This window comes from Apiospora aurea, assembly GCF_038362705.1.
Source record: "Apiospora aurea strain CBS 24483 chromosome Unknown utg000004l_segment0_segment0, whole genome shotgun sequence".
Classification (NCBI taxonomy): domain Eukaryota; kingdom Fungi; phylum Ascomycota; class Sordariomycetes; order Amphisphaeriales; family Apiosporaceae; genus Apiospora; species Apiospora aurea.
In genome coordinates, this window is record NW_027117391.1 from 130218 (window position 1) to 154069 (window position 23852).

General features: G+C 55.0%; 10 protein-coding genes across 10 annotated transcripts; 5 read left to right on the forward strand and 5 right to left on the reverse strand.

Moving 5' to 3' along the window:
• Positions 1 to 294: 294 nt before the first annotated feature.
• On the forward strand, positions 295 to 618 carry PG986_004871 (uncharacterized protein; the record flags this gene model as incomplete). Its single annotated transcript, XM_066841093.1, has 1 exon — positions 295 to 618. The coding sequence occupies one exon, from the start codon at positions 295 to 297 to the stop codon at positions 616 to 618; it is 324 nt and encodes a 107-aa protein (XP_066700955.1).
• Positions 619 to 695: 77 nt separating this feature from the next.
• PG986_004872 (uncharacterized protein) lies at positions 696 to 1226 on the reverse strand (the record flags this gene model as incomplete). The annotated part of the gene is made up of 1 exon (XM_066841094.1): positions 696 to 1226. The coding sequence occupies one exon, from the start codon at positions 1224 to 1226 to the stop codon at positions 696 to 698; it is 531 nt and encodes a 176-aa protein (XP_066700956.1).
• A 409-nt stretch (positions 1227 to 1635) lies between these two features.
• PG986_004873 (uncharacterized protein) lies at positions 1636 to 3026 on the reverse strand (the record flags this gene model as incomplete). The annotated part of the gene is made up of 2 exons (XM_066841095.1): positions 1636 to 2818; positions 2875 to 3026. 2 exons carry the CDS (start codon positions 3024 to 3026, stop codon positions 1636 to 1638), a joined length of 1335 nt encoding a protein of 444 aa, XP_066700957.1.
• A 1464-nt stretch (positions 3027 to 4490) lies between these two features.
• PG986_004874 (Ras-related Rab-6A) lies at positions 4491 to 5573 on the forward strand (the record flags this gene model as incomplete). Its single annotated transcript, XM_066841096.1, has 6 exons — positions 4491 to 4540; positions 4622 to 4647; positions 4749 to 4837; positions 4906 to 5035; positions 5136 to 5414; positions 5521 to 5573. The coding sequence occupies 6 exons, from the start codon at positions 4491 to 4493 to the stop codon at positions 5571 to 5573; spliced, it is 627 nt and encodes a 208-aa protein (XP_066700958.1).
• Positions 5574 to 6348: 775 nt separating this feature from the next.
• Positions 6349 to 7274, reverse strand: PG986_004875 (ribose 5-phosphate isomerase A; the record flags this gene model as incomplete). Its single annotated transcript, XM_066841097.1, has 3 exons — positions 6349 to 6567; positions 6630 to 6787; positions 6869 to 7274. 3 exons carry the CDS (start codon positions 7272 to 7274, stop codon positions 6349 to 6351), a joined length of 783 nt encoding a protein of 260 aa, XP_066700959.1.
• Positions 7275 to 8567: 1293 nt separating this feature from the next.
• Positions 8568 to 8855, reverse strand: PG986_004876 (uncharacterized protein; the record flags this gene model as incomplete). The annotated part of the gene is made up of 1 exon (XM_066841098.1): positions 8568 to 8855. One exon carries the CDS (start codon positions 8853 to 8855, stop codon positions 8568 to 8570), a length of 288 nt encoding a protein of 95 aa, XP_066700960.1.
• Positions 8856 to 10265: 1410 nt separating this feature from the next.
• Positions 10266 to 11453, forward strand: PG986_004877 (uncharacterized protein; the record flags this gene model as incomplete). Its single annotated transcript, XM_066841099.1, has 3 exons — positions 10266 to 10708; positions 10757 to 11285; positions 11364 to 11453. The coding sequence occupies 3 exons, from the start codon at positions 10266 to 10268 to the stop codon at positions 11451 to 11453; spliced, it is 1062 nt and encodes a 353-aa protein (XP_066700961.1).
• A 2536-nt stretch (positions 11454 to 13989) lies between these two features.
• On the forward strand, positions 13990 to 14322 carry PG986_004878 (uncharacterized protein; the record flags this gene model as incomplete). The annotated part of the gene is made up of 1 exon (XM_066841100.1): positions 13990 to 14322. One exon carries the CDS (start codon positions 13990 to 13992, stop codon positions 14320 to 14322), a length of 333 nt encoding a protein of 110 aa, XP_066700962.1.
• A 694-nt stretch (positions 14323 to 15016) lies between these two features.
• PG986_004879 (Metallo-dependent phosphatase-like protein) lies at positions 15017 to 16610 on the reverse strand (the record flags this gene model as incomplete). Its single annotated transcript, XM_066841101.1, is given in 3 exon segments — positions 15017 to 15178; positions 15192 to 16387; positions 16553 to 16610. 3 exon segments carry the CDS (start codon positions 16608 to 16610, stop codon positions 15017 to 15019), a joined length of 1416 nt encoding a protein of 471 aa, XP_066700963.1.
• A 5533-nt stretch (positions 16611 to 22143) lies between these two features.
• On the forward strand, positions 22144 to 23298 carry PG986_004880 (heterokaryon incompatibility protein; the record flags this gene model as incomplete). Its single annotated transcript, XM_066841102.1, has 1 exon — positions 22144 to 23298. One exon carries the CDS (start codon positions 22144 to 22146, stop codon positions 23296 to 23298), a length of 1155 nt encoding a protein of 384 aa, XP_066700964.1.
• Positions 23299 to 23852: the final 554 nt, after the last annotated feature.

The window sequence follows — 23852 nt, forward strand, 5'->3', positions numbered from 1 at the left end:
GAACGTGTTAAAACATACGTATGTGCGACTCGAACTGCTTCCTGAACTACGAGCGGTGCTACGGCACCCCGGGCTAAGCGACGAACGTGTCGTTGGCAAGGTCCTATGGCAGGCAGAGATCTTGCCCCGGAGCTTCCTCCGAGGGGTTCTAGATGTGCTCAAGGGGCCGCAGTCGACTAATCGAGATGCCGCAGCACAAGTCTTGTCTATCCAAGGATTGGAGTTGCTCAGCGACATACTGCGGAGATAGGGGCTCTGCTGGACGCTCCCGAGCCAGGGAAACGGGGCGCAGCGATGAAATCGCTTACAAGGCAGCCCTCACTGCCAGCCGAGATCTTGAGGAAAGTGCTGAACCAGTGGCAAAAGGACGGTGCTGATTTTGCAAAGGGTATCCCGCAACATCAGACCGTTTTACCCAAAGATATTCTCGGTAGCCTGGTAGATCTGTTGAAAGCGGAACCAGACGTCCGGCGAGCAGCAGCCGATGTGCCATATGAGCAATCGTCTTTACCAGACCACATTGTCGATCGGATCCCGGCCTCGCTGCTAGATGATGCGAATCAAGACGGGAAGTTGCGAGCTGCGCCGCGTCCGCCCTGCCTCGCCCGACGCCCTTGACGAGCGGGGTCCTGCACAAGACGATTGCACTGGGGCTCGGAGGGGACCGAGGGCGGCACCGGGCTGCGGTGTACGCCCTAGCAGTCCAGCCGACCCTCCCCGCCGACCTTCTGCCAGGAATATTGGCTTCGTTGGAAAGCACAAGCGAGAATGTTTGGCGGGAAACAGGGTGTTACTTCGCGCTGTATCCCGCGAGCCCGCCGAACGAAGTCGCGGACGCCCTGGACGGCCTCTTGGAATCTCCAAACATCCAAGCCGTGCAAGGCGCCGTCGAGACCTTGGCGCTGGAGCAGCCATACCTGCGCCCGAGCTCCTTGATTATGCTGGCATGCCATCGTCTGGGACGATGTCGCCGGGATCCTCAGCGCATGCCCTGTCATGTCCGATGAAGGTTCGACCGCCTTCTGCGCGAAATCGACGACGAATCCTCGAAGCGACTGTACCGGACTTGGGCTACGGACGACCGGGAAGAAATCGCGTGGGAAGCGGGTGGTGCCGGTGGTGTCTCTATCATCCGGTTTCCGGGAGGCAGCCGAAAGGTCCACGGAAGCTTCCGCCTCATGGGCTCCCGCACGGGGTGCAGCTTTGAGGGGACGCAGTTTCGCCATGTCCGTGCTTGTGTGATGATGATTTATCCAACATCCGAGGAAGCGGATGCTAATCATAGGTCGTTATGTACTGTTGGGTTTTGGTTCTGTTTTGAGGCATTTGCTTCTGCTGGTCTGCCCGCATAAGTCGAGGCTTTTTATTTGAAAAACAAAAAGTTGGTCATGTACGTTCAAGGGGAGCTGTATGTAACCACGCGCATGTCAACGAGCTTGGATGAAGGGAGAATCTGCATCTTAATTGACGATCCGTGAAGTATGGCTAGTCCCAGTGGTTTGGGTGTGGCAGCTCCTTGATGGGTTCACAGCAAAATGTACGATTTAAAAGGGGACATGGTAAGACAACCGACAGAACATGCTTTCTTGGTATCTATGAATTTTTACGCCTGTATCGAACCATACCGCTCCCCCATTAGATCTGGAAGTCCTTGTACGACCACTTCTCGGTCGCCTTCCTATTGGCCTGCTTCTTGAAGGGAATCTTCCGGCGGGCCTCGAGCTTGCCGCGGAGGATCAGACTGCGGTATCTTTCCTTGAGCGGGTTGCCCTCGGGCCGGAGCCGGCGCAGCGAATCCTCCAGCTCGTCGGGCAGCACCAGCTCGAGGTCCTTCTCGGGCACCTTGTACTTGCCGAGCTGTCTCCTCCGCACAACATCGTCCGTCTCCTCCATGCCCGAGTCCGACTCCTGGCCGGCCTGGGCTTGTATCAGCGCCCTCGACTGGTCCCTTTCGCGTGCTTCTTGCGCCAGCTTCTTGATCTCCTCGAGTTGAGCCTTCCTCACTTTGGTCTTGGTCTCGTGCTTCAACCGGCGCTCTTCCTCCTTGCGTCGCTTGATCCTGTTTCGTTGTTGCTGGTTCTTACGCTCGGGGCGCTTGTTGGAGACCTTGAGCTCCTCGCCGCCGCTCTGGAAGCCTTCCCACTCCGAGTCCTCCTCCCACTCAGACAATTGCGCGCGGGCCTCGGCGGCCTCCGCCTCGGCAGCTGACCGAGCCGCAGCCTCCTTCTTGAGACGGTCGGCCTCCTCCTCCGCCAAGCGCTTCTTCTCGGCCGCGAGGGCCTTTTCGGACTCCTCCGCCAGGCGGGCTTCGTATTCCGGGAACGAGGGGTTGTAACTGAAGGCGCCGGTCGGCTTCACCACGGCGGGGACGCGCTTTCCGCTCGCAGCGAGCGAGATGGGCGCCTTGGTAATGGTCTTGGGCGCCTTCTTCTTCTCCGTCCGGACGTCGGGTACCGCCATCACGTCGGACTCGGCCTGCGTCTTCTCCGCGGCGGGGGCGACGGCCCAGGGGTCGTAGGCCTCCTCGTTGAACTCGACGGTCAGCTCGTGGTGGCCGTCGGCGACCTTGCGCAGCCGGGTCAGCTCCTTGTGTGTGACATAGTTGGTGCGCAGGCGCTTGGCGGGGACGATGCCGTCGGTGGTCTTGGTGCTCGGTCGCTTGCGGGAGTCGACGGCGGGGACGACAGATCGTTGGGCGAGGATCTCTTCCGACTTGAGGGGCTTCGAGGTGTGCTTGGGGAATCTCTTGGGGATGGAGGCGTCGCCGACAGTGTCGAGGGTGAAGAGTTCCTCGGAAGGCTTTTCGTTGACAAGGCCGCTGCAGACTTGGTTAGTGTTTGGGATCTTCAGGTGATTGTGTTATCGGCTGCTTACCCCTTGATGATAGCCTCGTTCAGCTCCTCCAAACCATCCTGGACTTCGGTCACATCGACGTTCTTGCGCCAAGCCTTCTTGCCTTTCCTCGAGGGCTGCTTGTACGTGGCCGGGGCGTCCGCCGAGCCCGTTGGGGTTTTCAAGACGGGCATGGTTGAATTAAGTCGAAACAAGAAATCAGAGCTCCGAGGGATTGAACTGCCGCAATCGATGTCTGGATCCCAAAACTCGCAGCGAATGGCGGGGACTTTGGAATGGGATTGCTGAGGTTGCCTCAAAATTTCAATGTTCCCAATGGCCCAGACACTTTTGCTGGAAAAAGTTCAGATAAGCCCGCCCGATAAAGCCTGATAAAAACTCTTATCGGGGTGGGTTAGCCACAAAATGCGGGTACGGCAGCGACGCCGTCCACTGAAAGCTACAAGGGCTACAGTGGCTCAAGCGCTGGAAGTGGCAGGCGCCCGCAGCAATTCAGTGGGTGTGGGGGTGTTTCTTATGGCGGCGTTGGGGATCCGTCTGGGTGCATGTCAAAGGGCAACTACTGACACCGACCGACAGAGAGCAAGCAGCAGCGAGATGGGAATCTGGAATGGCAGGCAGTTGCAAGGCCGGCAAGGCGACGCCATTTCCAAGTCGAGAAGAAAAGGATGCCAAGGCCAGCCTGCCTAGGTAGATGATGTTGATTCGAGGCGCAGTCCTGCAGTCTGCAGAACGAACGGTGTGCCTGAGCTGCAGCCCGACATGCACTACACTGGAGGGCAGTAGCGGAGGGAGCAGACGACATCAGATAATTCAATGCTCCCTAAGGAACAGCGGTCCTTGCTCTTTCTCTCCCGAGTACGGGACGCCTCTGGACGCCTCTGATGGACGGGAGGCCACTGCCAGACTGCCCTGCATTGAGACAGCTCCGAATTGGTGTCTCGATTTGATGCCTTTTTGACTTCTTGGCTTGTCTTCTTCCTTCATCACTTGCTGCACACAATACCCGTACCCGTAGCAATACTGTATCCGTTCAACCAACTAATACTCCCACTCGATTCCCGCCGTTTGCTTCTTTTTACAGTAATTGATCTGATCCAACCCACCCGGCCTCGTTTTCGCTTTGCTCTCTTGGTCGCCCATACTACTAGTAGCAGCGCATCCGTCCGTCTGCCGTCCATCCCGCCCGCCTTTCTCTGAAAGAGAGGGAGAAAAACAGAGGCATCCTCTCTTCCTGCCACGCCAAAAAAAAAAAGAGAGCGATCCACCTGGACCCGAGCGACTGAAAAGAAAGGGACCCCTTTCCACCTGCATCCGACGATTCCCCATTGTTTCCACCGCTCGGTTCTAGTCGAACACTCCATCCCGCCTGATTGGAGGGGCCTGGTCAATAATCGTCAAGAAAGCGCCTATCTGATCTGCCGACCGACCATTTCAGAGTTGCAAACCGACCGACCGCCCGATATATACACCACCATCAAAACCCGTCCAGCCCGTCAACACGAGCAACACTTCCGGCATTACCTGCTGCATTTTATTTTCCAAAACATCACCACCACCACCAACCCCAAAACCACCACCCAAACCGCCCGCTCTCCCCCGCGCGATATCCTCCCATACTACCACCAACCGTCATCATGGCTCAAGCGGCAGGAGGTTCTTTCAACAACCCGCTGAAGAAGTTCAAGTACGGCGCACACCCCTGTCTCCGGCCGCTGCTGCTAGCCTGGCCCAACAAACGATCAATGCTGACCTGACCTGCTCCTAGGCTCGTGTTTCTCGGCGAACAAAGTGGTACGCACCCATCTTCCCACGTCCCCGACGTCGATGCAGCTGCCGGAGGTGGCGCCGTCAAGACGAGATGGAAAATGGCTGACCATGGTGCAACGCAACAGTTGGCAAGACCTCCCTTATAACGCGCTTTATGTACGACTCTTTCGACAACATGTACCAAGCGACGATTGGTATCGATTTCCTCTCCAAGGTAAGGAACGGCAGCTTTTGGTGGACGAGACGATGAAGAGTACAGTGGCGCTGACGACAGACCGCTAGACCATGTACCTCGAAGACCGGACCGTGCGACTACAGCTATGGGATACGGCAGGCCAAGAACGATTTAGAAGTTTGATCCCATCCTACATCCGCGACTCCAGTGTAGCTGTGGTGGTGTACGATATTTCTAGTATGTTTTCCTCTGTTCTCCTCCCGCGCCCACCGCCTGTCCAGACGAAACCCCCCACCCCGCGAACCCTAGCTAACCTGACCACCCCCCACCCCTGCAGACGCGAAATCCTTCCAAAACACCAAGAAGTGGATCGACGACGTGCGGGCGGAGCGCGGCAACGACGTCATCATCGTGCTGGTGGGCAACAAGACGGATCTGAACGACAAGCGCGAGGTCACGACGCAGCAGGGCGAGGACGAGGCCAAGAAGAACAACCTCATGTTCGTCGAGACGAGCGCCAAGCTCGGCCACAACGTCAAGACCCTCTTCCGGAGGATAGCCCAGGCCCTGCCCGGCATGGAGGGCTCCGACGCGGCCCAGCAGGCCACTTCGCAAAGTACGTTGGAGACAGAACACACTCACCTGCCCACCTGCTGCCTGGCGGCGGCCGACACGAGAGCAGTTCCTCTTGTTGAATATTGGCTAACCACCTACGCAAACAGTGATCGATGTCAAGACGGACACCACGCAGCCCCAAGAAGGCTGTTCTTGCTAAGTTATAGCTTGAAACCCCCCATTCTTGCTACAACCCAGCATCACGGCCCCCCCAGTCGACCTCTTGACCATGGACGAGGAAAGACTGCAGCGCCTAGGGGTTGTCGTTTACGAACTCGATATCAGGCGGTGAAAATCCCAGCCACCCTAGCGTTGCCGAGAGCAAGAAGGAAACCATCAGCGAGTTGCCATTTTCCGCCATAAATACAGACCACCCACCCCCAATGGTGTATAATCAAGAAGGGTAGCAGCCAGACCGCCTCTTCGGCTGGTTTCTCCCCTTCCAGCGCAAGAAAGAGTTGACGTTTTTTCACGAGATCAAGGCAGAGACGAGAGCCAAAGTAGTTACCCCAACAAACAGCAGTATGACGAGCGAAAGAAGAACAAGAGAAGCAATGGCTGCTACGCAATTGTTACCCGATATGACCTTTTAGTATATGTAATAATGTTTCTTAAACGATCCTCCCTCTTGCGTCGATGCGAAAAAGGCGTTTTTTTATATTGCCATTGCCCAAGTCTATAATTGTTTTTGATGTTCATCTACGCCACCACGAATAGAAACTCCGATGAGGTAAGGATGTTGCAGACCAAGCTCCTACTGTCTATCTGTTTTCATGAACTGCCTGCAGTCAACAACCGGATCCCGCTAGTTTCCGAGCTCATTCCTGCTTCCGCTCATCACAGATCCCCGGGCGGTATCTTTGTTTTTCACTTGCCATTGTTTTCCGTTGTCCTTTGTCTTCTCTCTCTCCCTGGCCTCCTCACCCCAGCTCTGCTCAGTATCGGTCTGTCGCCTCGAGCGTCTGGACCGAGCCGTCCTGCATACCAAAGTAGACCATGACGGGCTTCTCGCCGCCGTCCTTCTGGTGGTCCTTGGCCTCGGGCCCCGTGGGCCCGCTGAAGAGGCCGATCTCGAGCACGCCCTTGATCTCGCCGATGCGGCGCGCGAGCGACTCGACCGTGTAGAGGCCCTTGCTGGGGTCCTCGCGCTCGCGCTCGCTGTTGAGCAGGAGCGGGGGAAGGGGGCGTCGATGACGTGCATGTAGTTGTCCGTCACGATGGGGCCCGCCTTGCCGGGCAGGCCGGAGCGCACGTAGGGCTTGCGCGAGCCGAGCTCGATGAGTTTGCGGCGGACGTACTCGGTCAGGCTGGGGTGGACTTCGATGGGGATGCCGGGCCAGCCGGTTAGGAGGTTGGGGACCTTTTTGCGGTAGTCTGGTCGGTAGAGTCACGTCAGTCAGTCTTCCAGTTCGCTATTACCGAATCACCAGAATTTCCATCAGGGGGGGAACGTACCGGCGACGCAGATGAAGCGCTTGCTCATGACGGCGACAATCTTCTCCTGGAAGTGGCAGGCGCCGCCGCCCTTGATGCAGTTGAGCTCCGGGTCGACCTCGTCGGCGCCGTCGAAGCAGACGTCGAGGTACTGCTGGCCGGGGACGTACTCCTTCTCGAGGACGAGGGTCTCGATGGTGAGGAGGGGCAGCTTGGCGTCCAAGATAAGGTCGCGCGACTGGCTGCCGGTGGGCACGAACTTCATCTTGGAGGTGGTGTCTTTCGACATGGCCGCGATGGTCTCGACGACGTACTTGATGGTCGAGCCGGAGCCGATGCCGATGTGGGTGTAGTCGGGCTTGAGGTGGTCGCGCACGGCGTGCTGCGCCGCGGCGCGCTTGGCGGACTCGACGAGGTCGCCGGCCATGGTGACGGGCGGCGGGGGAGGGGCTCCATGACGGTGCTCTTGGACGACATCTTGCGGGTGTTTTGTCGTTGGGGGGTTCGGGTTCGGGCAGTCGGTTGATGCTGGAGAAGGTGCAGTCGGGAAATGCCGACCTTGAAAGTAAACGATTGGTAGGATGCACAGGGTCGGGTGGTGAGGAGGAAAGGAGTGCACCGCAGCTTCATCGGAAAGCTGCTGCTGGCGGCGTAATCGTGGGTTTTATATTTTAGAGCGTAAGTACGTAGGTCGTCGTTAAGTCCGATGGGCGGCGGGCAGAAAATATCCTAGCGGTTACCCCGTGCCGTCTCCTGTCATATGCCAATTCAATTCAATACAATTCAATCCCTCCAAAACTTCCTGCGGAGGTCTCCAATCCGGGGAATTAAAAAAAAACGTTCGTTCGGGCTTCTAGAATGTCTTTCTGGAAAAGGTCGTGAGATGCTGATCGACCCGGTGATGTAGCGTGATTCAGCTGCAGTTGTCGCACCGAGTTGCAGTCTTGCACCATCCGACCCCACGACGATTCGCGCGGGAAACGAAAGGCTCGAATCCCTCGTCGCAACCTTGGCGGGGTCGCTTGGTCCCAGCTGCAGAGCAAGCAAGCAGCAGCAGCAGCAGCAGCAAAAGCATCTCCAATAATCTCCAGAGAAAACATGACCTCACAGACTGTGGCTGACCCGTCCGCCCAAGCCTCAACCCATCAGCCACAAATCTTTAGCCCCTATTTGATGCTTGGACTAATAGCTCCCAAACCTCCAAATGCATCGTCAAGGTGACAAGACCTCGCAGCGGGAGCTCCAGGACTCATACCTGCCAACCAGTGTCATTCCCTGAGGTATTCCCTAATGAAATTCGAGGAATGCTAGACATGGGCTTCGTGACAGTGATGTGAAACTCGACCGCGCGTTGGGACACGAAACTCTTTTCGACAAGTTCTGCTGTGATAACGATGCCGCCTCTGGGGGTAATGTGCTGGCTGTGAGTCGCATTTACAATACCTAGAACCCACAAAACTGCGGCACGGCTTACTAAAATGTGCCCTTCCTCATCTCCCTCGGCTCTTGACCCTCCGGGCATTCCCAGTACATGCTCAGCTTGTCCAATGCGTCCCTCGCTGCGTCCTTCAAGATACCTTCGCCCTCCAAGTCTTCCGTCACGATGGAGATCCAGTACCGACACCCTTCCCACTCAGGCGAGAACGTATAGGTTTGACGGCCTTTGGCCTGGATAATGCTCAAGACCTCCTTCGCCTCGATATGCCGCTCTGGCTTGTAATTACGAGAAGTGCCGCAGCGTCTCGTCAGTGAATGCGCGGTCGAGCGCGGTGACGAGGATCTTCCCGCGCAAGCCGTCCTCGCCGTACCCGGGCGCCATGTCAAGCATGATTGAAGACTTGGGCGACGTTTGGAGACAGACGACCCAGTGGTTTGTGGGAGGCTGATCGTCTTCGCCTTCGTTGAACTCGTTGCGTAGGGCACATATGTGAACCTCCTCAACCACGCCCCTCAAGGCGTCGCCGGAGGCTTCGAGGTCCCAGTTGCCATCCAGGGTTGCCGATGACATGATGATGGTTGGGGGAATGGGATTTGTAGAGTCCGGGATATTGGGATGGGGATTGAAAGGGTTACCAGCGAGACTATCAATGGGTCAAAGTCTGACAGTGCAACACGACACTAAGTAACGCAAAAGCAGAATGTACATGTAGTTCCAGTAAAATGGCAAATGGTGAGGCTGGCAAGTATCTCCGTAAGGCTAACAGGATCACTGGTAGTAGCTTCCGAAATGTATGCGGCTGAACCTTAATACACGCCATCAAACCTCGAGCACGTGTTCTACTTGCCGTTGTCCATGGCGCGGAAGGCTTTACTCGGTTCTGAGCCACTTGCTTCTGCTAGCCTGCGCTGGTATGAGTCGAAAAGCAAAAGAACCAGAAAAAGAACGAAGAAAAAAAAGGTCCATGGCACGGAAGGAAGACAACGAACTTGAAGCCGACGTTACAGGGAGGAGGCCCAAACCTCTCCCAATGTACTTATCTCCCGACCTCGGCAGGGTTTCTTGCGTTGTCACGTCGGGTCGTGTACGCTGGTTGTCAGTGGAACGGTGTTGCGAATGATCCAGCGAGACAGAGATAGGGGGCTACGAAACTCTAGTGTATGCAAGGCTGAGAGCAGTTCTCCCATCAGATCAGCTTTCAAATTCTGCCTCGCACACATGGCGGTCAAATACGACAGCGCACCTAGGCACCGTTTGCCAGGTGTCAATGGCGCGAGTCCGCTATGGCTTGTGAGCCTGGGCTGACTGGATGGCCGACGCTAGTGCTGTTATTGGCTACCAAGCCCCTTTTCTGCAGGCTTGTGGTGGTGGCAGTGCCAAAGCCGGGTATCACTGAGACGCGCTGCCCCCGCACGCAGGCTCCTGCACTCCAACCACAACGCCCGATCTATCATTCCTATCTGATTCATCAGGCAGACGCTAACAGCCGAAGCAAACAAGAATATCGTGGCTGGAAACAGCGATGAACCTGGCGATGGCATGACTTATAGGAAACTATGGCTCAATAATGATCCCGCGATGCCATTGATATCAGCTGGCAGCTTGGTTGGGACAAATCCATCCTTCGCAGACTGAAGTATGGAGGAAGTCACATATTAGAGCAGAGCCTTACTGGGGTTACACAGCATATGCATGTCGATGAGCGGTGCGTGGCAGTGTCAGGCTGCCTATCAGGCGAACCACAGGCTAAAGTACGCCTGCCCCTCCCAGAATGCCAAATAAATGGAATTTTCCCGTTCATCTTTCATGTCATCTCTCATGGTGTCAGGTCAGCTCCACCGACGCAGCGCTTGACACTAGTCATCCTTCCCTCCTGTTTCCGCGACTCAAGGGCTTACAAACTGAACCTTTCCTCTCTTTTCACTCCTTTTTATCCTTTCTCTTCCTTCTCTCCGCGAGCCGGAAGGAAGGACGCCAAAGATGACCGAGCCCCTCGGCGTCGTTGCAAGCGGGATCGCCGTCGCTCAGCTGGGCGTTGCCACGGGAGGGGCCGTCTTCAAGCTGCGGCAACTCTGGGGTCAAGTCAAGGACGTACCCGAGACCATCTCCGACCTCATAGAACGCATCGACCTGATCTATCCCGCGGTCTGGGACTTTGAGCAGCAGTTCAGCCACGCCGCATTGCCGTCGGTGCTGTGGGACAACACGACTGCGGTGCGAAGTGTTGCCTATTGCCGCAAGGCTCTGCAGAAGCTCAGCAATGTCGTCGACGACCTGTCAGTTAAAATTGCATCAAGGCGAGGATTCCAACGCAAACTGGTTGCAGCCAGAGTAGTTCTCAAGAAGGACGAGTTGAAAAAGCTGGAGGAGCAGTTGAAAATCGCATTGGACGTCTTGGGGTTCGCACAAGAAGCCTACAACAGGTAAGTATAGCATGCCAGCAGCAGCTCATGGTGGCTAATCGCCCACAGAGCTCTTTTGACAGCGATGCCCCGGATGATCAGACTCAATTTGCGACAATCTATGCAAACCTACGGCCCTCCCATGGTGCAGCCCGTCGAGGCAGAAGTCTCGTCTCCGAATACTCGCGAGCTAGACGAGCAAAAGCCTGTTCACGCTAAATCGTCGAGCCGAGAGGACGATCAAAAGCTTGTGCACTCTGAATCGCAATACTCATATCGTAGTAAACGCCGCCCTGTCACCCCCTGGAAACCGCTGGGTTCGTTCGGTGTCTTGTCAATCCATACCGGTCCCAACGAACTCGGTGCGGAAGTCAGGCCGCCTTGGTGGCTGGCGGGTATAACCAATTCATTCTCCCTATACATGTCCACGTACAGGTGGGCATGGGACGTCCAAATTCGCCTGTACTCGGAAAGGTCGGAAGACGAGCCGGTTTTCGATATGGCGGCGCTGGGAAACTTGGCTGGACTGCAGTCTCTGTTCGACCAGCGGAAAGCTTCCCCCTTCGACCGTGACGAAGACGGCTGGACTTTGCTACACGTAAGTCTTCGCAACATTTACTGGGGGATTCGAACAGATACGCTGCCGACTTGACTTACGCTCACTTAATTTACCCAGTATGCGGCGGCAAATTGTCAGGTGGAGATCACCAGTTTCCTCCTCGAAACGGGTATGGACTTGACCCAAATTGATCGATGGGGCCGGTAAGCTTGCTTCAATAGAGGGCCATAATATCATCACCTTGACTAATATTCGGGGAAAACAGCACCCCGGTAGATATAATCGCATTATATATTGGCATTACGATACAAAATTCCAATGCCATAACGCGCATCCTGCTTCCCGACATCGATGTGGTGGACACCAACCCTCAATCGTCGGAGCTGACGTGCACCTGTCCGTTGACCAATTGTTGGGGCACATACCAATGTCTTCAGCCTCTCCTGTGCCCTTCCCACGATAAAACCACGTTAGTATCTCGACTGAACAGACTCTATCAGACGCATTACGCAGAACCTAAAGTATGCCGATACCTGTTAAATCCAGAGTGGTCTGTCGACGCAGAACCTTATGCAACGAAGCATGGACGGAACATGGCTACTCGCTAAGATGCAACCCCTACTGGCTGCCCCCCTCTGATTGACCCCTCCTGATTTCAGATGATTCTAGAGCCCCTGAGCAACAACAACAGTATATAAAGGGGTTAAATCTCACTCGTCTCCCAATTGAAGTAGATTAATCTCTTCCTCTTTTTTTCCTCTTTTCACCACCACCAACATGACTAAAGAAGCTCGCATTGCGCAGGCGGTCCAGGCCGTGCTGGCCGGCGGAAGCATTAACCGTGCGGCCAAAGACCACAACGTTAACAGGGGCACCCTTCGCAACCGACTCAGGGGTCAACCTTCGAAAAAAGAGAAGTATGAGGCCCTTCAGCTCTTCACCCCTGCCGAAGAGACCTTTTTGGCCAAATGGGCCCTTTTCCAGGCCAGCCTAGGCTACGCACTAACGTACCGGCTGTTTCGCATGTACGCTTAGCGCATCCTCCTTACAAAAGGGGTCGATCACCTCATCGGCAAGCGATAGGTGCACCGTTTTCTAAGACGTTATCCGGCCCTTAAGACCGTGCGTGTTAAAGCGATGGATTTTCGGCGCCTCGTATACACATTAAACGGGGCCGTGCGAGGGTTTTTAATCGGCTTAATACTATTATTATCGTAAGTATACCCTTTCGATTTAAATTTAACGCCGATGAAGTAGGAACTGCGATAACGATAGGGAAGGGTACTATAATGATCGGCCTTACCGCCTATTAAAGTCTAATGCGGAACGACTCGGCTAATCGCGAATAGGTGACTATTTTAAAGTGTATTAGTACTGTTAGTAATATCCTGCCGCCTTTAGTTATATTTAAAGATTAATCGGTCTAGCAATAATAGTTCTCTTAAAAGGAGGATAAAGTTAACTGCGAGTATAAAAACTAAGCTTTTAAAGCGTTACTAAAAAAATAGATTTTTAATCCTATAACCCTAAAATAGCTAAAAAAATCTTTATCCCCTTAACTAAACCTAATAACCTTAACCAATAAAGGCTTCTAATTCTAGATAAATATAAAAGTTATATTAATAATGATTTTATACTAGCGGCGTTAGAGGCTAAAGTGTGGCTCCTCTACTTACCACCACACAGCTCCCATATACTCCAGCCCTTGGATATTGGCTGTTTTAGGGTCCTAAAAAAAAGGTTCCGAAAGGAGCTCGACCTGGCATGCGCCGTTACCAATGACAGCTACGTCAGAAAAGGGGACTTCCTTCGAGCCTAGGCCAAAGCACGCAAAGTAGCCTTTACCCCTAAGGTCATCGCTAGTGGATAAGTAGCAACTGGTATCTACCCCCTTAATATCAATAAGCCGATGAACAACAGGCTCCGTCGCACCAACATAATACGAGCCATCGATGAGGCCATCGCCGCTAAGGATGCGCGCCAGCCAGTTAAACCGAAGGCTAGAAGGATCGAGACGCCCAAAAACAGCCGGCAGGTTAAAGATTTAAGGGCTGCGATGCTTAATATAAAGGTCACCACCGGTAATCCAACTAAAAGGTTACTGTAGAAGAAGCTCGGTAAAAGTGTTAATAATTTAACGGCTCGGATCGGCCAGTTAAAGCAGGAAAAGGCCGGTCTGGAGGCAAATCTAAAAAAAACAAGGGCTCAGAAGAGGAAGAAGGTCGATAAGGACCCCAATAAGGTCTTTGTTTATATAGCAAACATTAAGGAGGTTCAAGAGGACGTTAAAAAAAAGGCCAAGGAAAAGGCCGAAAAGGGGCGCCGGTAAAGTGGTAGAAATTAATGCAAATCGAGTTGGTGGTAAGGGTGACTCTATTATAGTGCGCACGAGCCGAAACAGACCTTAAAATGCAGTGTGTGTTGCTCAATTGACCTATCTATTGCTGTTGTTGTTGATTTTTACATCTATTTTAGGGGGGTCAGTGAAGGGGGGGCAGCCAGTAGGGGTTGCATCTTACTCCATATAGCCGCAGCATTCTTCCCATACACTAGGTTGTACGGTAAATGGACCACTCAACGGCGTGAGTTCACCAAGGATGTCATGCGCATGACAATCGACTTGCACCCACTCGAGCTAGGGTCGGAGTATACTCAATATTTTAAGTTGCCCGCGATATACATCACGCCATTTCTTCGTATAGTGATGTTGCAGATGGATTGGGTGTGTCGATACCATCACACCATGCTCAAAAGTGTCAACACAGGGCTTCAGGAGTGGATTGCAATGCTAATAGAAGCTGGTGTCGACGTCGAGGAGTACGGGAGGAGGGAATGGGACATACTGAAAGACACCAATCCAAAATCGTACATATCTTTCACAGCTGGACCCCGCTGGCGGAAAGACCACGAGCTTCCTTTCAAAGCCAACGAACTCTATCTATACGGCTTTAAGTACGGCCCGAATGTCGAGGATTGGGACATACTATGCAACGAACCGACCGACCGGTTTGCTGGAGAGTTTTGGGACCTGGTAGAGGATCGCCCACTTGATATACCTGGAGCTTGGTATGACTGAAGGGATATTGGCCGCGTTCGGGTTGTCCATGTCAGCCAAGATAAACCCGTGCAACACTTTGCCAGCCTTGCCGTTTAGTGTAGGGATCGGGGGAGGAAAGTACTGTGTAAAGGGAAGGCCAAGTGATCACCCGGACCGAGGATAGTCACAATGAGGCAGTGTAGACGGTGGCGCTTACCTCACCAGAAAAGAGTGGCCCGAGAACTGTCTCGATTCGCTGGGGGAGGACCAACGGGCCGGGGCCACTCTATGGCCGGTAGCAGACACTTTTAATGTCCCCGAGGTGGACGTTGCTAGTATAGCTTAAAGTAGATACCAAATTCCATCACTATCATCATCATCAGCCAGCGTTTTGTTTCTTAAATGTATCGGTATAAATCGAGTTTAGGGGGAAGAAAGTTCAAGAACAACGAATCATAGCTGACAGGCATATCACTATGCCTCTGCTGGCCTGCGCCGGGACGGGTCGAAGAACAAAAGAACGGGGGAAAAAAGGAAAAGTAGAAAACGAAAAAAAGAAGAAAATACTATGGCGATGCAAACCCAAACTGTGCCCTCCTTCAGTCACACTTGCTTTGCGATACTGGAACAAGCTGGTGGTATACCGGGTTATTATTAGGTTGATCTGCATCGGCTACGTCTACCTCTCTATCAACTGATGATTACCATTACTTAGGATACGGCGACTCATGAGCTACGAATGCACGACAAACTGCTCCTTGTGCGACTTGTACAACACCGATCTATCCAGCGTCTCCCCCGTGGACGAGCGGATGAAGTCTACCTGCAGCCGGTTCTCGTCCAGGAACTTGACCTTGCCAAAGCTGAAGTCGTCCGCGTACGCGAAAGCAGCGAGCTTTTTGTGGCACAACCTCCTCCAAGCCCTCAATGTTGCCAGCGCCGCCGGCGACGATGTACATGGGCGCCTTGGGGTCGTCGAGGCCCTTGGGGTCCGCCGTGTGGTCGTAGACGGGGTGGAACCGCTGCGAGTTGTGGACGTGGCCGAGGATGGCGAGATCGACCCCGTATTTGTAGAAGAGCGGCTCAAAGGCCACTTGACACGCCGTGCACACCTCGGTACCCGCCGTGTACCAAGGTCGGTGCCCGCTGACGACGACCCAGGGCGTGACGGTGCGGTCCACCGATGCGAGGTCCGCCTCGAGGAACTCGAGCTGCTGATGGGGTACGCCGAAGGGGCCCGACTCCAGCCACGTCTCGTCGGGCGCGAACGCGAAGTCCGTCTCCGTGTCGATCATGACGAAGTGCACCATGCCGTACTCGAACGAGTACCAGAAGGGCGGGTTGGCCAGCGTGCGGGCCTTGTCGGCATTCGCCTTGGCTCGCAGGTCGGCCGAGGTCGACGCAAAGGCTGTCGGCATCGTCGGCCCAAACCGCACCATGAAGTCGGTGAAGTTCCGTTGCCCCACCGGGCACACCTTCTTGTTTAACTTTACCCGCGCGAAGACTTCGCTGCAGGTGGCCTCGTGGTTGCCCGGGCCGACCATGTAGGGCTTGCGGGCCGCGATGGGTGCCAGCTGGTTGTAGAAGTTCTCGAGGATGGCCTGGAAGGCATCGTGGGTGTGCCCTCTTTTGACGTCCCAGTAGAGGACCTTGACGTTGCGGATGGCGTCCCATATGGAGCTAGGATGGCGCAACAGATTGCGCAAAAAGGCTTTCGTCGAGCAGCCTGGGAGCCACTCCTTGAAGTATGGGCAGATACAGTCGTCGGCGTACGCGAGGTCTCCCGGATGCAGTACCAGTTCATAGTCGTCAATGTTGGCTGCTAGCCGCTGAATGGTCGTGTGGTGGGGCGCCGGCTCAATGGTAGGTATCATGTGGCGCTTGCTCATGTCCATGCCAATGGTAAATTCATTGACTCCATAGAGTCCCATGTCAATGACGGCCTTCACGGCGAAAGGGGTTTTGTCGCCTGGCACTCTCGGGCTGAAGAAATGCTCGACGGTCGAGTTTGTCGACAGGATCTTGTAGTAGTACGTCGTGACCGGTGTGAGTCCGCTTAGCGTGACAGTGTGCGAGTAGGTCCTCGAGGTACTGTATGGCACCACTGAGTTGGCGGAGCACTCCTAGGAGTCCAAGGCATCGGGCGACGCACCATACTGCACACAGGCCTGGCCTGGGAGAGGTCCGTATGTGTTCCAACCAATTGACATAGCTGCTTGCTCTTAGCATCACTACTGAGACAGCGTCATCGACCGAACACGAAACTCACCATTTGGGCCCTTGATAGCAATGCGTTGCTGGACTGGTGTTGTCCGATCGTCAGGCATGGCAGGAAGAATATTCGCCAAAGCGGAAGCACACGATGCCAGAAGCGGCAGCCCTCCGGCAAGAGAAAGCAGGGAGGCCATCGCGAGCGCAAGAATGGCTTGGGTGAGAGAACCGAAGGTCTCAAAAGTCAATGAATCGCCTCTCCGTAAATGATGCCTCTACAAATCAATGATCTGGGGGTGATGAGTCGGACAAGACTGAGGGGATTTTGTTGTTGTTGGGCTTTGTCCAAAGAATACCTCGCACACCCATTGGAAGAGGAAGGAATGCCACATGGAATGATTCGACGCCATTACCGCTGTCTTTTCCAGATCAGGTGGCCCGCTCCTGCACTCTCAACTCAACGGCTGCTGGCTCGGATGGCGTCGTGTCCTTGAGTAGGTAGATCTGTTATGGGAGAAAGAACACACCGCATGCAGCAGACGCGCCCGTGGCTCCATACTTCAGTAGGTTTCGCAGCTGGGAAGGCACCAATGAGCGACGGGTCATCAAGGCTACAGATGGCTGGGCAGGGCGTCCTTCCCCGGCACGCGCAGATGCAAAGCAAAGCATTTGTGTATCAGTATCATCAGACACGCTGCTTCCATGTTGCAAGCCACACCGATAGGCTCCAAGGTCGGTGGTCATGGCTGATGACTGTCGTCCAAATAAAGATGGCGTTACTCGGGCGCTCGAGCGTGTCCTTCGGAACAGCCGAGCGTGGGGCAACGCTAGGTCCTCATGCCCGAGCGCAAGGAGACACCTTTCTTGTGTTGTTTCACCAATCGGATTCGTCCACTCGAAACATCGAAGGATTTGTCGAATGTTCTTTCTGCCCACGTCCCGCGGCGCGGTTGAGGTTGCTGAGCCGAACCCAGTCAACCGGCGGTATCGGATAAACGCCCGCGGAACCTGCCACGGCTACGCCGAGATTTCTGGCATAATAGTGGTGTAGTTACAAACCCCCTAAAATTCCCCTGAAGTAACTGGCCTGATAAGCTTGGTTCGGCCTTTCAGCCCCGTGTAACCAATTTCATGGGCACAGATATACAAGCTTGCTTCCCCAAACAGCTGCAGATGAAACCACATGTAGTATGATGAGACACAGGCACGCACATAGACTTTCAGTGAAGCAACGACTTTGGTTATTTTCCAGCCCAAAGAGGTGGAGCTACAGGAGGTTTCTATGTAGATGTAGAATAGCTATGCTAACGCCTAACCAAATGCCAGCTAGCCCAACCCTCGGACGAGAACATGGGTCCTCAAGCCTCAGCATACCGTAGACATCTCGTGACGGGAACCCAGCCTCGAAGACAGTTCAACTGGGGCACTCCCACCAATAAGTCCACGGCATATTGACACCTCTTGAGATTGCGGCCGGCCATCTCCCAGTCGAAGACAGGCTCTGGGACGTGACGCCTCATCTCCTGCGTTATACATACCACGGACAAGATGCCGGGATGCCAGGCCTGGCAGATATACCACCCAAAACTCTTGCGAATAAGACATGCCCAAATACATGCCACCTTTGCCTGGGTGCGACTTTAAATCTGTGCCAATATCAGCGTAGTTGAGTAGCTTGTACTCTGAACGGTGGCTGTGAGGATCACCTGGCCCGAACCTACTCCATACGACGACTGGCATTGTTATTTGTTTGGATGCTAGCGGCAGCACATGCTATTTCCTGTACTGGCACAGAGGAATGATATGGATGTCCGTTGGAGGTTTTGTTTGGTGCGTATTGTTCAGTGAAACAAGTATGCAACCTTCAGCTCATTTCGAGCGATCCTGCGCTTCTGGAGCATCTGGAAGCGGTGAATCGGCCACCTGGCAATTTCAGGAGATGCTCAAGAAAGAAGACACACACATGGTTTCGAACCACGGCCGGCAGTCTAGAACGGCGGCGGGTCGATCATTTCGCTTATCCTATCCGCACGACTCGGACTGATACCGACGAAGGGTCACCATGCCATGTGGCTCCTCATCATCAACATATATGTAATCCTAGAGATGGCTGAGTAATCACACCGGTGCCTCGGATGTAGCCGTCTTGTGCCTGGTCACAGGTGCAAGGTACCGGATAGACATATACAGATTGGGCCATCGGGGGACCGCTATATAAGCAAGCCGGAAAATAGCGTCGGCTCTTCAGGCAACAGCCGTACACGGTGGAATGATTTCTTGGCGTTCAGGGTCTTGCTGTCTGTCTGAAGCGGGTTTCTTGCCGTGACTCGAGTCTCGGTTTGATAGCGGGACGGAAAAATCACGAATACCCTCGCAAGGGTGGAGAGGGAACTGCTTATTCATCCTTCGTTTCCCACGCCTCTGGCAGCAGAACTTCACTGACGATGGGGCGCAAAAAGTAAAGTAGGGGCGGGCCCCTTCCCTGCCCGGCGGACCACCCACTGACACCAACTAGCGTGATAGGCCTAATCTATTCGCCCGCCCGGGGCCCTCCCTGTCGCGTGAATAAGCGTATTTGCCCAGGTGTCGCATAAAAACAAAAAACAAAAACAAAAAAACGAGTGGACGGCACAGATAAGGATGGCCGGCGGCCCATCCCAATGAAAACCGTAGGCGAAGCTAGCACCAACAAGGGCCTGGCCGCCCGTCGCTTAGCCTAACGTTCCCCCCCATAGCCATCTATGACGACTGGCAGGGCTTTTTCGGATCCTCGAAGGAGGAGGAGGAGGAGGAGGAGGAGGAGGCCCTTTTTTTTGGTCGGGCGACTGCCGCGAACCCGACGATAAACCAACGAGAAATCTGGTCTTTCGCACGTGTCCCCGCGCCGAATGCCCGGAGGTGGCGAAACAGCGGTGAACGAATCTCGAGCCGTCCGTGTCGCCGACATAGCCGTAATTGCAGTACATACGCTGTGCTTATCTGCCAACGTACGGCAACGGCCGGCCTGAGGCCGCTTGCTCGTTGGGAAAGGAAAAGCGCTGGCCACCTGGACTTTTTGGGGGGGTTGAGTGTGAGCGACGGCCGCGAAGGATCAAGGAGGGGCGTCAAGCGGGGGCCGTTGGCTGTTTAGCATCAGCCAAGCATCAGCTAGCAGAGCCAACAGGATTTGACTTTGGACGTGTGCCTGCGTCCTTGGTCCTCACACGTACTCGCGTTGCATCGTGCCAGTGTAAGCGATGGCACTCGCGCGCCGGGTTCTTGAATCCTCCACTAAAGCCCCTCGACCTCCTGTTCATCTCAAGGAAGGACAGTTTGCAGGCGGCGCAATATCGAGCCAAAAAACCCCATGTCCGTTACGGATATAAAGTGGTGACGGCTGTTGGTCCTGCTGAGATAAACGTTGAGATGTCGAGCTTTGTTGGCTGTTGCAGTCCCTCATTGGTGGTGGGCTCGCAGGCCGTGTCCGCAAGCATCGACTCGGTTCCCATGCCGCTGTCCGGTGCAAGTGGAGTGGACAATTCCAGCAGGTGGTAGGGTACATTAGTAGCCGGCCAATATTTCGACGTGGCTCCTGCAGGACTTTGACAACGGTTGCCCGTTGCATCCGGGTTTTTTCTTGGGTCCAGGTCTTCTTTTTCTTTTTTTCTTTCCGCCAGCCGAACCAATATGCAGACAACAATGGCTGAATCAACGATCGTCATTCATCATTGAAAAATGCGATGCATGCTTTGCCTGCTTACACACGTGGCCCAACCTTGGATTGGGCTCCTACCCGTGTCTTGCCAACGAACGCCGGTTCGCGCACGCATCAGGGGGGCTATCCTCGCTACCAGCTAGAAGAAGGACGATCCCGTTGCCAAAAGAAGAACTGCCGATCACCCGCTAGCAATCAAATGCAGTGACTAATCCAATACCCCAGACTTCGGGGGTTTTCAGCAGGGCAGTCCCTGCCTGTCTCTCTGCTTTGGGCTGGCCGACACGTCCTGATTCGGGCTCGAGTGGAGCCTGTTTTGGCAGATGCGCACGGCGAAAATTAGTCGAGTTTGCCTTATTGATACGGCAAAGGGCCGTTTTTCTCCGGCGAAGGGGGCGAGGGATGGCAATGTGGGATGCGGTAGCAGCAGCCAACCAAAAAGTGATGTCAGTAAGGCGTGATGTCAACATGGGCGTCGTGCCGTGTCATGGCAATTTTACGAGAAAAAGACCAGGGATCGGGATTGCTAGGGGGCGCATGACTAGGTAGCCAGCCAGCCAGGCCAGCCAGGCAAGCCGGGCAAGCCAAGCTAGGCAAGCCAGGTAGCAATTCCTACCACGTTCAGGGGCGCGTCGGGGCCCGAAGGTGGACGATGCGCCCGCAGAGGCAGCTTGGGCCAGCGGGCCTGCAAATTTCGGCATATTCCTCCTCCCCTGCCTTTCGGGGCCCTGTTGGCAGTGGACAGAGAGAGAAATGCACTTGTCAAAAAGCAGTAGTGCTTTGCTTTCCTGCTTGCCTGGCTTGCATCGGCCCACGAGGAGCAAAAAGACAAACGAAAAAAAGAGAGAAGAAGAAGAAGAAAAAAAGGACACTTTATGAAGCGGAAGACAGGTCATGTTCGCATCGCTATTATCGGTCTTCAGTGACCTGAGACTCGTCCTATCGTCCTATCATCCCTTCAGCCCAAAGCAGCCGCAGCGCCTGCAGGGGTCGCGGGAGCCCACCAGCCAGCCAGCGACCGTACCACTGGTTTGGATACACATGTTCAACGTGCATTGAGCGAGGTAATGCACTCCCCTTCTGCTGATTAAACAACATTCGATCATATAGCGTCGAACGCATATAGGTGCTGCCCTTAGATCTGCACAATATGATATGTAGCGATAAGGGGGTTTGTGGAGGAGGCTGTTGCAGTTCAGCATTGGCAGCTGGAAGGAAGCTTTCTGCCTGCCAAAAATCCGACAAGGCCAGATTGGGCATTCGACCCTGGCAAAGCCTGGCCATAACGAGCTGACATATGTACGAATCCGGGCTACAGAACCCTCCCAGCACTTTGCCACCCCCACGAACTCTGGCCCCCCCTGTCCGATAGGCAGACGAGATCCTGCAACGGCGTTTTTGCCCATCGTCGTGCTCGGCCGTTGGTCATGTCATGACTCCGTACATACTGCCCACTTACACACGTCCGCCAGCCATACAGAAACCAGCGTTCGCCTATACCCGCTCCTTCTGCCGCTGCTTCTTTTCCTTCTAGAAATACTCCATAATTCCCAGGCGGGACCGTTACATTGGGCGTGCAGGAACCCAGTTTCATCTTATTTCGCGAGTCCAGTTCACCACCCATCCCGCTTGCGTCCGCACTAGCTGCGCGAGACAAGGTAAAAAAGCAGCATGCCCGCAGGTCACTGACTCGTTCGCAATCGGGTGTGGGACCCAAAGCACGTTTGTTGAACTTTTTTTTCTTTCTTGTTCTTCAGACGAACTTGAGACAACAACTTGATCATCCAGTCGACGGCTGCTAATTTCGACTTCACTTCAACATCGGGTGTCCGTCTCTCTCCCAATATTGGATAGAAGGAAGCGCCATACATACCACTCTACGACTAACACGTCTTGACTTACTACTACTGCGACTACTGAGTGGGGAGAAGCCGAACGAAACCGAGCAAGCAGAGATGGACAACATAACAGCCGTCCAGCAGCGGCTGGACCTGTCGAAGAACCAAATACGCATGGTGGAGCTGCAGCCGGCGCCGAACCTAGAGGACCGCGTGGTGTGCCGGCTGGTGAACCTGACGCTGACGGACAAGCTCGAGTTCGTGGCCCTCTCGTCGCTGCTGGGGGACGCGCCCATCACGACCGAGTACGTGACGGTCGACGACCGGGCCATCCGGATCCCCACCACCATCGAGCAGGCGCTGCGCCACGTGCGCGCCGTCTTCCTGCCCGCCATCGCCCTGCACGACCAGGCCCCGCCCGGCGACGAGTCCACCCACATCAGCGTCAAGACCAACGGCAGCAACGGCTACCGCGAGATCAAAGAGAAGCCCCTCGCCCTGCGCGAGCGCGAGCGCACGCTGCCGCCCGCGAGGAAACCGCCCGGTTGGCTCGTCAACGTCCTGCGCAACGTCAAGTCCATCCTGCCCGACCCGAGCAAGTCGCGAAAGGACCGGACCCCCTGCCAGACGCCTAACACGTTATATGTGTGGATCGACGCCCTGTGCGTGAACCGGAACAGCGCGGCCGAGTCGTCGGGGCTGCTGGGTCACATGGGCGCCGTGTACCGGCAGGCCAAGATGGTGATCGGTTGGTTAGGCCTCAAAGGCCCCGACACAGACCTCGGAGTCGAGGGCGTCGCCTTATTCGAGCAAGCCCTGCCTCCGACGTTCGGCGAGCCCGGGGACCGCGAGCTGCACCCCGAAAACTACGCGCCGCGGCACGAGTGGATGAAGATGCTCGAGCCGGTGTGGGGCGAGTGCGCCAACAGCCCTTACTACCCGGGCATCTACGACATGCTGAGCCGGCCTTACTTCAACCGCAACTGGATCCTGGACGAGCTGGCGCTGGCGCGGTACCCGGCCTTCCTGATCGGGGACCGGATCCTGTCGTGGAACCAGGTGCTGGCGGCCAACCGGATCGCCGAGGAGATCCGCGACCACGAGTCGGACGTGTGCCCGCCCGAGATGAAGCACCTCATCCACGAGTGGCCGCTGGGCACCGTCTACACCCTCCTGCGCGAGCACGAGAAGCGCCAGCGGCTCGAGAAGCAGCAGCCGGGCTACACCAAGACCCCCTCCCTGTCGACGACGTCCAGTTCCAAGTCCCGGTGATGACGAGGACGGATGACCACGATCACGAAGGACGGATACCACCAGTCTGGACGGAAAGCAACTTGACGGATAATGACAGGGGGAAAAAAGGAAAGGAAAGGAAATGTCTTTGCACGAGCGGGCGGTTCTTCCGAAGGAGGGGGAGAGATATATAATGCATCAGACGGATCTGGCGTGAAGGGGGCGTTTGGGAATTTCAACACATACCATAGAAGGCGTTCGTCTGCCACGGCCGAAACAACAATACCCCAATTTCATTTTTGGTTTTGTTTCTTCCCTTTGTTTGCTTTTCTGCGGTAGAGGTGGAGAAAGAGGGGGGAGGGTGAGGGGGGCATTTAGACGGGTTCACCCGCGGTGAAGCTCGGGTTCTCTCCAGACGGGTGGAAGGCAACACACGAACCTATACCTAGATAAGGCATGCGTGCAGCCAGAGAGAAACTGGCGGCATCTTATGAGAGGGAGGACCCGATCAAGTCTAGTCGATGGCCCTTTTGTTTCAGATACAGCAGGTCCAATGCCACCAACCTCGTATAGCAACGGCTTATCGTGGAGCC